At 46.4% G+C, this 16,287-nt stretch overlaps 1 protein-coding gene across 3 annotated transcripts in view; it reads right to left on the bottom strand.

Moving 5' to 3' along the window:
• The window catches only part of Sog (chordin short gastrulation), a 136,073-nt gene that overhangs the window by 11,686 nt on the left and 108,100 nt on the right, over positions 1-16,287 (bottom strand). For all 3 annotated transcript variants that reach the window (XM_076314900.1, XM_076314898.1, XM_076314899.1), the window contains exons 4-6: positions 5,863-5,928; positions 3,992-5,788; positions 1,183-1,334 (exon numbers count right to left, since the gene is read on the bottom strand). In XM_076314900.1, coding sequence (XP_076171015.1) covers positions 1,183-1,334; positions 3,992-5,788; positions 5,863-5,928 — 2,015 coding nt within the window. The remainder of the gene's footprint in view (positions 1-1,182; positions 1,335-3,991; positions 5,789-5,862; positions 5,929-16,287) is intronic.

Below are 16,287 nucleotides of genomic sequence, written 5' to 3'. Positions count from 1 at the left end.
GTTTCAATTAAGCTTCCTTTATCTCTCGAGGCATGAATTATATTTTTATAAATAAATAAAGACCGTAAGCGAGATACTGAACCAGGACAACCACCGATCTTGCAACAATGTTGCACCGTTTGAAAATTCAATTATGGATATTTATTCATACTATTTATATATATTCAACTTTCGCGTCACTTAATAAAAATTAACCCTGTAATTATCGTTCATATTTATCGAATTTTCGCGTACTTTTCAACGATCCCGCAAAATTTTAATATTAGCGGGAACTGAATATTAACCTCTCCGGAGATACAAGAACGCGCTACATATATTCGGTTTCCAAGTGATTCGAACTATCCTAACGCAGAAATAACGATTGAAATTGCGAATAAATATTCATCACGTTAAATTTCCCAACAACGTAAACCGAAAAGAATTTTATTTTCATTAGCGAGCCCGGGTTAAACGGAGGGAAAAAAAATGCAACGATATTCGACGCGATAACGGTTAAGTGGGACACCCAGTACGTTGAAGTATTATTCGTCGACGCGTTTAAACGTGTTTTTCCCGCGTCGCGTTTCTAATGGACGACGCGTTTACGCGTAGAGGGCCGGTCAAGCGCAATTTAAGTGACAAGCAATGGATCAAAACTGTACGCCTTATCTCTAGTAATGAACGTGACTTTGTGCAACGCGTTTCAAGCATGACTTCGAACAATTTACCAATATCTATTTAGAAAGGCCTGTCACTGATTGCTGATCGCTCGGGCTGCGCTGTGCTTCGTGTCCCGACGGAGAGCAACCGCATTCTTCTGGCGCAACGGTGTCTGGCTGAATTTTTCAACCGACGGCCTTATAATGTTGAGCATTATAATATACGTCGCGGGATCGCAGCCGATGTTGGAATCGTTACGAAACCGTGCCCCGAGTGAACGTATGGTAAAGAGAGGTAAACAAAGAATCTGGAAATACGTAACGCGCGCGTGGAATTCGGTTCCCAATACCGGAGTAATTTAAATTCCATCGTTTCGAAATTCAACGTGAACGGACAATGTAGAAGAGTGGTGGTCGGTCCGGCTCGATGTCGGACTCGCGCACGAACGCGAATGAAAAAAAGCGAGACGGATTTATCGCGGATAGTGGACACGTAGCGATGATGTTCGAATATTGTCGGAACGATGGATCGCGATGCACTTACGTCACAGGTGCAGACTGCGCATGTGTCGAATCCTACTGGCGGCAAGTACGGGTGCCAGGACGCTCCTGCTAAGTGGAACTGACCGGCCAGGGTGCAGCCTCTCGTTATCGAGGTGACATTTTTCCCCGTTGCGTTCATGTTGATTCCTGGACCTGTGTACAGAGATTGCGGAACATTTTTAGAGAATCTTCGCACGATTTAACGCGTCGTGTTCGCATTTCGAGTTTGTCCGACCGAATCGAGTACACAGTCTCAACTTCGATGAGTAGATAACGCTCGAGTACTTGGTTCGGTTCGGATTTTCCAATACCATCGAAGTACTCGAGTACATAGTTCAATTTAGGTATTCTATCACAGTACTCGAGTACATAGTTTAATTTAGGTATTCTATCACAGTACTCGAGCACACAGTTCGATTTAGGTATTCTATCACAGTACTCGAGTACACAGTTCGATTTAGGTATTCTATAAAAGTACTCGAGTACACAGTTTCTTTCAGAAATTTCACTAAGATACTCGAGTACACAGTTCGATGCAGATATTTCACTAAAGTACTCGAGTAAGTACACAGTTCAATGCAGATATTTCACCAAAGTACTCGAGTACACGATTCAACTCGGATATTCCACTAAGGTACTCGAGTGCTCGGTTCACTTAGGCCAGAGACATTCGACCAAACTACCCAAGTACAATCTGGATATTCCACCAAAGTACTCGAGTACACAGTTCAACTCAGATACTCCACTAAGGTACTCGAGTACTCGGTTCACTGTAGACCAGATGTTCGACCAAACTACTCGAGTACAATTCAGACATTCCACCAAAGTACTCGAGTACACAGTTCACCTCGGATACTCCACTAACGTACTCGAGTATTCGGTTCACTATAGACCAGATGTTCGACCAAACTACTCGAGTACAATTCACGTATTCCATCAAAGTACTCGAGTGCGCGATTCCACGACGATCCTCGTACGAAAGACACGCATCCTCCGGGAAAACCAGCGACAACGCACCGGGGTAGGGGGAGGGGAGGGGGGGACGCGCGTTTATCTAAAATTAATTCTGCCCGGTGCGCGTAGCGGTGTCTATCCCCCGTGCAGGACAACGCAAGGACAAGAGACAGTCGCGCGTGCGAGCGAGGGAGAGAGCGAGAGAGCGAGCGCCAATAAACAACGCGACGGACAGCGGAGCCGAGCGAACGGAACATCGTTCGCGCGAGGGACGACCGGCTTTAATTAGATACAGTTAAACGTCAATGCATCGGCAGATACGATCTGAAGAAAATGACGGATCAGCCTGGCTTAATTCGATTCCGTTCGGGACACGTTTTTCCCGACACGCGTGCACACGCAGCCGGGTAATACGTCTCTATCATTTGAACACGTCGCGTGGAAGCAAGGCTTCTGATTTGTCTGGCCGATTAGTCGCCTGGGTAACGAGACCTGCAAAAGGAACGCCCGAACCGACCAATTTATGATTCCTCGTCGCGCTCGGTGTACACGTTCAGTCACGCGACTGGGGCAAGTGTCTCTTATTTCAAACTACGGATCGAAAAGGTTGCTGCTACGCGTATTTATTTATTTATTTATTTATTTATTCGGCGTTCTAACGGGGCGAAATTCTACGCGGAACGGGACTCGGAGCGATTTAGTTACGCGCATGCGCAGCGAAGTTACACCTCGAGCGAGTGTCCTGCGTTGGATAATAATCGGGATCTTGAACGGTGAGAAAGAATGAAGGAAGAAATAACAGAAAAAAAAAGAAAATACAAAGTGGAACGACCATCGATTTTCTACTGTTCGATCGGTGCGTTCGCAAAAACGATCGTACGCGCGCTGAAACGACAGCTGGAAACGTACGCGCGCGCGCGCGCGCGCGCGAGAGAGAGAGAGAGAGAGAGAGAGAGAGAGAGAGAGAGAGAGGGGTAACTCCCGATAAACAGTCGTGTAATTGAAACTGGCTGTAGATAGGCGTAGCTAATTCTACGCGATTACTTTCACGGAGCGTGACACGGGTAATCGGATTTAATATCAACCGCAGACGGACACGCGGCCGTTCCCTTAATTCCCCGGGTACGGTTTATCGAGCGACAACGTCGAAAGGGAAGGATAATTAATCCTGCGGTCGTCGCACGCGTTATCCGAGTTAACAAGGGTTCCGTGCCCAAGCGACGAGAACGTCGCGTTTCCTCGATGACAGTAATCCCTACGGATTAGAGAAGAATGTGACAGGTTAAACGAAAACATTCGTGACGCAATTCGTAACATTGTGGAGTTATTGACACTTGTACAAGGTGTTTTCCGGAGCGTGGACGGGTGGCGACATCTTCGTGACGGGACGTAGCCACCAGGTGGCTCTGTTGACCGAAGTGTTCGATTGGTGTTCGGATACCGTTCAAATGGACAAGGATTCGAACAGTATTCGTCGAGTATTCGAATAGGGACGAAGCGGTCAAAATATTCTGGGAGGAAAAAGAAATATGAAAAGTGGGCTAAGTAGCAAAGTGGGGTCATTGACACTTGTACAAGGTGTTCTAAAGATGGGTGGCGACATCTTCGTGACGCGAATTCGCCACTAGAGGGCTACTGTTCCAAGTGTTCGAATAATATTCGTATTAAATTTTATTTAATACAATCTAGTATTCGAACATCAATGAATCGTTCAAAATATTGTAACACTCGAAGGAACTACTCTGATCGAGTAATCTTAACCTTAGTGCCAACCTGCAAGAAATCTCCCATATCGAAGACTTCCGAAAGTTAAGAAATACAGGAATCCTAGAAACTTGGCAACCTGCAGCGCCTACCTGAGCATATAGGACAACAATGATCGGCCGGAGGCTTGAGCTGCTTGCCCTGGGGACACGTGAGTGCTGGACAGGGGACTGGGTCGCACTGGGCCAGTCCTCGGTAGCAATGACACATGGAGCAGGGATCGGTGCTGGATGTCCACTGTGTACCTTCTTCGTAGAACCTGGTTTCGTGAAAGCATGCTCCAGTCTCGATATCCGACCTGGGTGGATGGAGATTGTACGCGACGACCGAGGCGACGTCGTTGTCCGCGTAATGAGGAAGACAACTGAGTGGTGCACGTGTCTTGAACGGTGCCTTAAGTATCCTCTCGGCCTGTTTGTCCGTCACCTCGAGGAACCCGATACCCGACTCGATTCTGTACAGCTCGACCGGCGAGAGTCCCGTCACCGAACCCTCCAGAACGTAACCGTTGAACTCTTCCAGCTTCCTTCTGGCAACCGGCGCCCCCTGTGCCAGTAGGGGCATGGTCTCCAAGTACAGACGGAAGGTGCGCGGCTCGTGGTTGCCGGAGGCGGACGTTTGAGGAAAACCGGCGATCTCGAGCTCGTAGTGAAGCGAACAATCCAAATCGACCGCGGTCCACACTAATCCAACTGGGCCGGGATGCACGGGTTCCTGTGACGGTCTTCTGAGCAGCACGGGAGCTGCGGTGTCTCTGGCGTCCGCCACGGGTCTCTGCAGCAGACGTCCGCGCAACACCGAGCCCACGTGGGAAGCAGCCACCACCGACAACTCCCCGTTGAACAACGGTTCCAAGAGACGTGGTCCCGGACGATCAAGAGACCCGTTCGCCAGTCCACCGACCAACGAGGGCGTCAGATCCTCGAGTTCCGTTCGACGTTTGCCACCCTCGTCCACCAGAGTCACCAGAGGACTCTCCTCTTCCAAACCGATCAACTGGACACCGTAACGCAACGATCCCGCGCGGTCCAGGAACGCCCAAGCGAGTCCCGAAGCGGCCGATGGTGTCTCGGACAAGAGCAACGTTTGGTACATGTCGCAGGTGGCTCGCGGGCCGACCACACCCGCCAATCGCAAGGCCTGTGGATCCTTTCTGGACATGATGCTGATGGAGAGTTTGCCCCGTGTCAGTAAACGCAGATCGGCTCCTGACAGCGCGCTCCGCACCTCGCCGAAGTTCAACTCGTTCGAGGGTTTCTTCACGGCGAACTCCTCGCGCAGGACCACGTAGTCCTTCTCCATGTGCTCCAGCTGGACTATCAACGGCACGTCTGACACGTCGTTGGGTAGAAAGACACCGTTGAAGACCAAAGACACGTGGATAGAGGGCGCCGAGGCCGATGACGCCGAGACTATCGCCGTGGCTCCCGCGCCGGACATCAACGACCGATCCACGCCCATCGTGGGCTCCAGCAGCGAGGAGAACTGCTCGGTGGAGAGGGCACGGTAACGAGACAATTGTCCCGTTAACGTGGCCGATGGTTCCCATATGAACGACACGTGGAGACGCTCCTCGCGGAGTAGCTTCCTGTAGTCGCGGGGTACTCGCCTCCAGACGCCGCAAAGCTTGCCGGTCGCGTTCTGATATACACCGCCTATGGGGTCGATGGTCTGCTCCTCTAGGATGCTCCCGGAGCCATCGACGAACTGGATGCTACGCGGTCGGGGCGTGGATGTCGATAAATAGAACGAGTAGTAGAGGTTCTTGCGGTGGAAGGTGAAACGTCCGGTTGCCAGGTAGTTGTAGGCGCTGTTGTACATGGACGTTGGGGTGGGCTCGTCGCGACGCAACGCCTGGGACGTTTTACCGGTCAACAGGGTCCCGAAATCTGGAATAGGGAGGTCGGGGGTTGATTAGAATCGCGATATCGGTGACAACGAAGGACGAGATTTGGTTTATTACGTTTCAAGCTCCGTTCCTCCTCCTCCGAGGTCAACTGGGCTGGCAAGTCCTGCACTATGTCCGTACCTGGAACAGTCAACGAAGACGATCATGAGAAAATGCTTGGAACGTACGTAACTTGTGTGTTTTAATTTTTTAATACTTGTATTGTAGTAGACCAAAGATGGTGTAAGAACTTACAGTTGCGTTTGGTGTAATGGTTCTAATTGTTGGAAGATTATTTATTGTGAGGGAGATGTGGGTCGCAAGTGACCCGAGAAACGCGCTAGGATCGAAAAAGATTATTAATTCGAAGGGAAAAGAAAGTTGGATGCCTTGGCTGGTATAATTGCATCAATTCAGTTTTTTCTTTTAAACGTGGACGTAACTAATAATAAGTGCGTTCTTCGGGTCACTTTCGACCCATATCTCTCTCACAATACATAATTTTCCAAGGGAAAAGAAAGTTGGATGTCTTGGCTGATATAATTGCATTGATTTATTTTTTCTTTTAAACGTGGACATAACTAATAATAAGTACGGTACTGTGCACAAAGACGGAAGAATTCCAAAGGCAATATTTTGATAAAAATTCCCATCTTTTTCCATTAATCTAACACCGTCGAAATAAATCTTCATCGCGCGTTAAATTTCACTCGCCCCGTATACTGGTCACGGGATACGAAGATGCTTTTACCGGTTTAACGCTCGTAAATATTTTTTCCAAGTTGTACTCGGTTCCCCTTGTAAACGACACGATTTCTACCATTGAACGTTCGATTCAACGCTCGCTTTGTAATCGAATGCGCAAGACGTACCCCAAAACGACGACTCCTATTTCCCGAGATGCGGCGCGATAACCATCAAAAAGTACAGCGCATGCGCAAAAATGCCTTTATAGCTCATAAATCGGTCGGTAGACGTTCGCGCGCGCCACCGTACGCCGAAGCTCCCTCTAGCGAGAAGCTCCTCGTTAAAGTTCGTCCCTTAAGCGACGATGATATATACCGAGGTTTTACACCACGCAGCGAAACGCCCATTGGAGCCACGAACTGTTAAAACGATCGAACCGAAAAAACTCGAGAACCTCTTTCTTGTCGAAGAATCCATTTTCAATGGAAGTGTGTAGAATCGGTTCGCTGAAAAATCGTTTCTCTAGTTACTATCGTAAAAAAGAATTAAATTAACTACTTTACCAACTCACGGTCCAAGTAGATCATAAAAATGATTTCCATCTACGAATAAATGATTCGTCTATCAACGAGTGAAGCACAAACAGCTTTGTACATTCCGTGAATAAACACAGAAATATTTTAACGTACGAACAATTCCACGTACTTTCCAATTATTCTTCGAGAATATAAAATCGATAAATAGCACGGTAGACTTGAATATTCGTGCAATAAACGATGTGTAAAAATAGAAAATTGAGAACTGTCTGGAAAATCGATCCAGAGATGGAGCATCCCTCGAATAATGGACCTCAGCGCGGTCCAGTCGCACGTGTATGCGCGTCGATCGTGACCGAAGAGGGCCGAGGGATCCAGCATGGTGGCGTATCGATTATAAGGCGGCATCGTGTGCCCGAGTAGAACGTAAAACAAAAATAACCAGCCAGAGTGCGCTGGAAACGGAAAGAGGAGACACGGGCGGTTAGAACGAAGGGGGGAGAGAGAGAGAGAGAAAGAGAGTGAGAGGAAGGTGAAGAAAGGAGGGTGAGGTGGGGGAACCGTGGATCCTCATTCAGCCGCGACGTGTGTACGGACCATAAAGAATGCCAGTGGGGTAGGAAAAGAGGCGGCTGGCGCCAACCACCGCTACTTTGAATGTTGCTTTTATGGCGCATACCGCGCCGGTCCAGCCGCGCGGACACGTTAATTGGTATACGTACAGTACGGGCCAGTGACAGCCAACCAGCGGCCACGAAACACTCGCGACGCCGTTTCACCTCTCTGACCGTCGTGTTCACCTTTTAACCCTGGACTTGTCGGCGCAGGTTAACGCACGTTGGGGACTCTCGGAACGTCTGTTTGTTTTTGCCTTCGAACTTTGTATATTATCGCTTATTTTATTATAGGTTAGGTCGGTAACCGATCCTTGCATCGTAAACGTATATTTATCTCTACATCTGCGTATCGTATTTTATACGATCCTTCGATCCGTATTGTATACAACCGAGGTATACTCGAGGAATATTAATAAGATTTTTATCGAGAATATTTTTGTCTTTGTATTAAGTCCGATATTTTCGCATTTATATTTTTTTAAATTATCGGCGATACGCTTCGAGTACACCACGGTTGCGCACAGATGCAACTTTCGATCGAACGTTTCTGACGATTTTGAAAAATGTTTAATTCCGGTAAGAATATTTTGATAATTTATCGATCAAATACGAGTAGATATTGATTTGTCAATCGACAAGACAATTCGTCTATATTGGGCCAGATGTCGCGACCGTTGTTTCGACTTTGAAATCGAGATTCACCGATTAAAATCACCATGGATTTCGCGCACTGTACCGGAGAAAAAGCCATGTGGCCCGTGGCGCCTTGCTTCTTTATCTCCCGCGCATTAGGAGCCGAACGAGATGCCGAAAAGGCTGCACTTTTCGACGAATTACGTCAGCCCCGATACGCACGCGCGGTCATCGATATTCGCGATCACGGAGAGGGAGGGGGAGAGATCACCACCAGTCGCATCGTAAATTTCTTTGATGAACGGCGCGCTGTTCTGCGCGAAATAGTTAGAGACCGAAATATTTCCGAACAGGTTCGTACTGTCCACCAGAACTAACCTAAACCTTTCGAGTCTACAAAGCTTTCAGGCTCGAGTGAAATAATTCAGTGAAAATTTTGCTTTATACAATTTACGTAAAAAGTATAAGGAAAAATAAATAAATAAGTATAAATTCAATAAGACAACCAACGATTTTCAAACTGTACCAACGCACGTTGTTTTTACGATAGAAAAATTCAAATAATAATTTCTAATACTATCTCTGTGTGCACGAAAGAGGACTAAATGTAAAAAGAAGTTCGATCGAGAAATAAAAGAGTCTATACGCAGGTATTTGTAATTCTTTCTTACGATAACGTTCGACCACTTTTTTCGTCCTTCGGGGAACAACTGATGCAAATCTTGCGACCAATGGCGCAAAAAATAATACGCCGTTCACGGAGAGCCTAGGGTGTAGATTCATGATTTTACGACAAGTAGCCGTGGCTAGAGAGAACGCTGCGGTCGTTTAATGGCATTCACACGGGAACCGGCACTTTAAGCGGCACGTTTGACTGAAGGACGGTCGTTATTCAGGATTAAATGCGTTCGTGAAAACGGCGCCAAAATCTGCGCGCTCGACCAACAGGCTGCCTTTCACGCGTTCCCACAGAACCTAACCTTGCGCGGCGCGCGCGTGTGTTCGATTAACCAGTGACCGTCCCACAACCCCTGGCAGCAACACTGATACAGGTTATAAATTTAATATGAATCTATGTATACGGCCACTCTCAAGTTCTACGTATACTCACTGTCAATTGCAGATAATTGTAGACAATTTAAACATTTCCGGTAGTATAAAGTTATTAGTGCCGAATTGAGGTTAAGTTTTAAAAGCAATCTCGATCTAAAAATTCTACGTACAATTTATAAATAATATCGCCAAGTGGTTACAGAGTTTCAGAGAATATTAAGTTGAGGTTAGCTTTTAAGAACACTCTCAATCTCAAAAGTCACAGCTTATAAATAACGATACTATAAAATAGTACCGAGTTTCCAGTAGTACATTATAAGATTGTTACGGATAGATAAATTAAGGTTAGGTTTCAAGTACATATATTTATATCTTAACACGTGTGTCGTAAAGACATTTAATAATAATAATCGTAAATCGTAGTCTCGTTTGCACAGCTACGAGCGCCTAGCGTCGCATTACTTCGCTCGAAATAAACAGAAATTCGGGTTAATATCGTCCCGTGACATTCATCGATCTCTGCGACGTTATTGCCGGGTTACATCATTGGAAAACTTAATTACAAATATTTCACGACGATCGTAACGGTTACTTTTATCTTACGATGCTTAAAATAACTTGGAAAAAAAAAGAGCACAACTTCATCCTTAACTGCTTATACGGAGTCTGACAGACTCTACGCGATACGTTCTTTAATACTTGGACAAAAACATGTTTTCTTATATCCAATTTGCGTAACTGTGAAATATTTTCCAATAAAAGTGCAATACTCGCGGTGTCTTACTTTCTGTATAACAATAATCGGGAAAATTGCGCGTACATAACGAATGGTTTAGGGTTAAATAACCTACACGTGTCACTGTCCCTGGAGGAGATCGACAAGTGCGTCGGATGGATGCTCTTTAGTCACACGTTTTTGCGCGAGGTGTCGCCCCGGTTTTCGTTCTCTGTCCACGGCGACGTCCTTTTCCCACGGGGCGCGAAATTAGCGGCGATTCAAGCGACGGCTCGAGACCCGTCGGCACCGAGAGTAACCGTGAATGATCGCAATCAAGCGAACGGCGCCGGCAAAAAGGCCTCGGCGCGACTCTTTAAACGGGCGATACGCCATAATTCCCGTATTAACGCAACGCGATACCACCTAACGGCGGGGGGTAGTGGGGAACCGTCGACGAGGCGGGAGATTCGAACGAGTCCAGTCGTTACTCCCATCCTACCTACCGCCCGGCCAGCCGGACCCCCCCCCCCCCCCCCCCCCCGCTGGCGACCCTTGTCGCATCCGGGACAGTTGTTTTCGTCGTTCGAGCCGATGAGAATCGATGTGACAGTCCAATCGATGGGCTCGCGGGTCGCAGTTTCTCATCGCGGTGCGTGAAAGGGAGACGCGCAGCGGTCATCGTTGGCGGCTTCACCTTCCATCAGCGGGGGGCAACGAGCCTGCCAGACGACGGCCAACGCGACGATCGCAAGCACGGAGCGCGGGGAAGCGGATACACGAGAGAAAACCGTCGCTGTACGGTCGATTGCACCGTCACGGTATTCGAGACAGCTTTATTTCGGAAACAATTTTCATCGACGCAATTTTATCAATTTCGATCGCTGAACGTGCTTCATTGTTTTAGAGAAAACAAAGGAGAAAGAAAAGAACGAAGAGATTGAGAGTTGGTACTAATTAGTCTTGTCTTTTATTAATTATTACGTATTAACTGATGAATCTATTATACTTTATATGATTAAGTTTCCTTTTCGTTAATTGATCGATCATAGTTCAGGACATACGTTGTTTAACTGGTCTGTCGCGCCATCTACTGTCTTCTCGCGTAAACCCTTCGTCGTACGCCCTCTCTACATCGAATACGGAGACTGATACCGGTACCGTGAGAGAGAAGTTTCTGACGTCATTTACAGTCGGGGTACTGGTCTCGAGCGGCCAATATATTCGACGTCTACCGTAATCTCGTCGAACGAATGGAAACTGTAGGTACCTGGGCGAGGAACTCGCTGCACAGAGAATGTAATGCCAGGAACGCGCGTATCGCCTGTGACGCGCGTCTGAATTGTTGGGCGGTGATAAATAGCGGGTCGCGTTCGCGATTAATGCGCGTCACGCCTTTCGCGGCAACGAATTTCTCCGGCGTGGATTTTCGCCGTTCCGGCGCGTATCGGTCATTAGGTTATTTCAAGAATTTCGACGCGATACCGCGCCAGTTACCCAACACGCGTTACCAATACTTCGAAACGACGAGACGAAGCGTTGATCGCGTGCGTAGCTATTCCGCAGGCGATGTGACCGCGCGTTTTATTGTAAAACAAATTGTGACCGCGGCCGTTCCGGTCGCCGATGTGATGGGAAAGTTGCCGGCCGAAGGCTCGACGGATTTTTCGCGAGTATAAATAACGGGTACGTGCAAATCGTTGGAAGAGTATACAGTGCGTATGAAACGTGTCCGTTCCGCGGGTTTTCCGTGCGCAAAAGTTAGGTTAGGGTCGAAATTTCTTGTCGAGAAATCGCTTTTTCGAATCGATACCGATCGGGAGTCAGAAAATTGATTTGCTGAAAAATCGATCGCGGAAAAATTGATAGAAAAAATTGATCTGTAAAAAAATCGATCTTTTGAAAAATCAATTCAAAATCGGTATTTCTAGTTACGGTTACGTTCTTGTACAGTTGTTCGACTATTTTTCTTCGGTTTCAAATACCACACATATATTATGTGTGGTATTCAAATACCGTTCACTTTGTTCACACTCCTCAATTTTTGAAATACCGACGTTTGGGCCTCTGTTTATACCTAGCGTTCGACGAATTTCTGAGCGACCGATATTCAGGGGCCCCCTGCGATCAGGGTCTCGTATGTCTTTCGCCTGCAGTGTAACGCCCCACTGAGCACAGGGGGGAAAGGGAGACGGGTGAGGTGGAGACAGACGCAAAATTAGCGGCGACAAAAGCGCGCGAGTCGACAAAAGCGGGCGGGGAACGATAAGAGGTGACGGAAGAGACGGGAAACGAACGACGGTTGGACCTCGTTGGAAGAGGAATGGCTCGCAACAAACTCTCTCCCTCCCACGCTTCCCCCGACGACCTTCCCAAACCCTCCCTCCGTACGGACTCCTCGTCTATTCTCATTCCCGCGCGCGCGTTATGCCCGATCATTACGTATGCTAATATTTACATTTAGATTGCACGGCTTAATCGAAGTGACGCCATGCGGTAATATAGCCGGCGCCATGGCGCTAAACCGTGGCGCCCGACCTCTCCCCCCCGCCCTCCTCTTTCCGCCTCTCGTCCGCCAACCTTCCGCTCCTCTTCGTACACCCCACTCACTCTCTCTCACTCCCCCCTCTCTCTCTCTCTTTCTTCTTTCCCTCGGCGGTCTCTACCCGTTTCTTTATCATCGACCTTTTTCTCCTCGCACTTTTTTCGCTGAACATCTACGCCCCCTCCCCAACCCCGCTTTAACCCAACCAGGCTAATTCGGTCTCTCACGGGTTGTTATGTCGCTTATCTGGCCACGCGGGACGACGGGGTGGCGTCGAGATGTTTCGAAACCGTTTCGAGACCTCGATGCTGCGCCGAAACGCGTCCGCGAACTGGCCACTTCGTTCGATCGAGACTGGAGACCTTTGACCCTTCCACTGTGGCAGCAGTGTTTTCCCAACTGGTCGACGCGACCTCTAGTGGAGGAGCACGAAAGAAAATCGAACCTTACGATCGATGCGAAGTTATATTTTCGATGTAGAAAAATTGGAATGAAAATTTTCAATGTACGAATCTATCGAATTCGAATCACGGTGGAGAAAGAGTGAAAAATGAAAATTAAGAACAATAATTGTTTACGATTTTGTAGCGATCGTTAGCACTGTAAGAAGAAAGAAAAATTATTATACGAGTACGTAATATTAACAGAATGTGTGTTCTTTTCGCGGGAGAAACATAATCCAATCGCTCTGTTGTAAAAAAAATATAGGGGAGAAGGACGGGCTGCAATGTAAACACACGGGTCTGCTCCGAGACACAACAATCCTATAAGTCACAAATGACCTGACGTCCGCCGTCTGAAGGTTAACCGTTTCGAAGCGATCTCACGGGCTTAACTGTTCTCTGTTCCATTCCTGTTCTCAACCCGACATCGATCGGCACTGATCGTCGGTCACGGACCTACAACGAGGGTAAGTGGAATACGAACCAACCGAGTTTTAATTCGTTTCCCGAAAGACGTCCCGTTTGGCATAGTATCGTGGCTCGCGTTACGAAAGGAAAATCAACGTTTACAGTGGTGTACGCGTAACAGGAGCTGTTCGCCAACGCGTATCACGTTCTAAATATTTACGCGAGATAGACGGCCGTTCGATTGCTAATCTATGTACGCAGGGAACGCGATGTCCACGCGTAATTGAATATTGAGTAGCGCCATCCGAGTTATCGCATACCACTGCGTTTTGTAGGACAGTCTATCGGGCGCGGGTAACTACGATCTCTCCAATTACCGATAAAATTGAGGAATCGTGCGCGCTGCCGTTGAGCAGTAATAATTTCTTTTTTTCCCCAACGTACCGACGTGATTTATCGTCGGCTACTTGTCATCCCGTCAGCCGCGGAGAGACGACGGGCCGATTATGATTAACGCGAGATGAAATCCGATGACATTTCCTGCGCCCGTGATGGCTGGCGATTCCCATTCACGAGATCGCGCGAATATTAATACGGCTTGAGGAAAAAGCGCGTAATAAAACCCGGGTGCCCCGAGTGTGCTGCGCACTAAAGTTCCACGGGGCCCGATAAAGAAATCTCGCGCGCCCCGAATGGAAGTAGAAAGCGCGCGGACAATGACAGCGGGGACTTGTCCGCGGGTAATAAATGCGAGTTCGCTAATTGATTCTAAGTAACCAATAAATTGCGCTTGCCCGCGTTGCAAAAGCGTTGCGGTGAATAGCGCCGCACGCATGCGTCCGGACGGTATATATATATGTACAGGGTGTTCGTTTCGAAATTTCGTATCTAAATATCTCGTAAACAACTCAATTTCGGGGAAAAATGTCGAATACGAGAGTTTCTCGATTTTGAGGAGGAAATACGACTGTCTTGTTTATTTTTTATTCGTCGAGCGTTTTCCAGGTTATTTGAAGGTAGGATTCATTTATTTAAATAGAAACCTATATTTTTACTCGCGAATTCTTATTCTACAAGAAAAGGGAAACACTTTTTTATATGTATATTTTTTCATCAGACTCTGTCTTAAAAAGATATTTACTAAAATATAAAATTAAATGAAACAAACATGAAACTTCTTTATTTCTTTCATTTATTTTATCAAATATTCTTTTTTTTTGGAGTAAGAATCAATATATAAAATATAGGTTTTTGTTTAAGAAAATGTAATCGACTTTCGAATAACCTTGAGAACGCTCAACGTTAAATAAGAATAAATAATAAATAGGATACTTCTATTTTCGTGAGGAAATCTAGAAACTTTTGTGTTTAACATTTTTCCCGAGAATGCGTTGCTTTCGTGATATTTAAATGCGAAGTTTTCAAACGAACACCCTGTATGTATCATTCGCATCTATTCGTTACGCGTTAACCGTACGACGCGTCGTCGCGGGGCGAAGATCCACACGCTTTTCCAACGGGTCGTGGAAACGAGACTTTTTAATCGATACCTCTCGTCGACAATAATGAAACGTCAAGCTTCACTGATAATCGTGGCGGTATCAACGCGATACCGGTGCAATAAATTACATTTTATTTTTCCTAGATTTTCTAATCCACGGATGTGCTTCCTGCACGGAACGTAACGTGTAGTGCGATCTGTTTTCTTTTTACGCGATATTACGATGCGTTGAATTTGTGTAACTTGCGTTACATCTTTTTGAAATTTAATCTAGCGCTACGTTCGAGTGGCTAGTCGATTTTTACCCATTACTACTACGTTCTGATGCAAGAGTTTTCAAAGTTTCACCAGTCGAGATTTACTTTCGAAAACGAATATTTTTCGTTTGCAATGTATATTTAAAAAAAAGGGAAATTAAAAATATTTTTCTGCTACTTCAAAATTGTTAGTCGGATGCACTCATTGTCAATTAAGAACGTTTAAAGTATTCTCGTATTTTACTATTTAACGCGACAAACCTAAAATCGGCTCACGAGTGGGGTCGGACAGTTACTTTGAGAACCTCTGTTTTAAGGAATTTGGATTTCGCGCATTGGTACGTTCTAATGAACGTAATGACAAACTTGGACTTCGCGTGTTACTACGTGCTGACGAACTATTTCGAGATGAACTTTCTTCGCGTGGTTCATTTTAACACCGAGTCGTTGAACCGGAGAAAGTGTATTGTGATCATTTCTGTATTCGATAAAAGAGAGATAGACGCCCGCCTAACCTAGGAGTACCGCGTACACGTATTCTTTATCATGTCATTAATTGCAACGTTGTTTCGTCATTCGAGTTCGTAACGCCGCCAGTCCTCGACCGCATTGTAGAAAAGCTCATAAAAGGTGACACCAGCTTCCTTATTCGTAAATAAAATGTAGGATTCCTGGCGTCTAGGCGCGTGTTTGTCCGCTTAGATTTTTGCAACTTGGGTTTCTTTTGCACTCGCGCACGCGTCACACATCGCCTCGGTTGCTTCACGACCGACTGAACATTATTCCATTATTATAATCACATTTAATCGTAGCGCAATTTCCTCGAGCGCAAATATCATTTTTTGCGATTCCGCTCAAGTTTTTCAGAATAATTTTCCCGTAGCAATGTTTATCAAAAGAATCATTATTTATTCATGACATTCGTTAAGGAACTCGTTTCAGTTTTCATTACCTCGTTTTTGAGATAAAATATTCCATCGATTAAAGATACCGTAAAAATATTTCATATCCTGATCAATGACCCGAGAAATGCATATTTTACGAAAGCAACCAAACAATTTGGTCCGTAGCATATTTATCGTCGACTGTTAAATGGTTTCACCTA

Source organism: Ptiloglossa arizonensis, chromosome 6 (assembly GCF_051014685.1).
Source record: "Ptiloglossa arizonensis isolate GNS036 chromosome 6, iyPtiAriz1_principal, whole genome shotgun sequence".
In the NCBI taxonomy this organism is placed as follows: domain Eukaryota; kingdom Metazoa; phylum Arthropoda; class Insecta; order Hymenoptera; family Colletidae; genus Ptiloglossa; species Ptiloglossa arizonensis.
The sequence above is the reverse complement of the archived record's forward strand: the minus strand, read 5'-3'. Positions and strand labels throughout refer to the sequence as shown.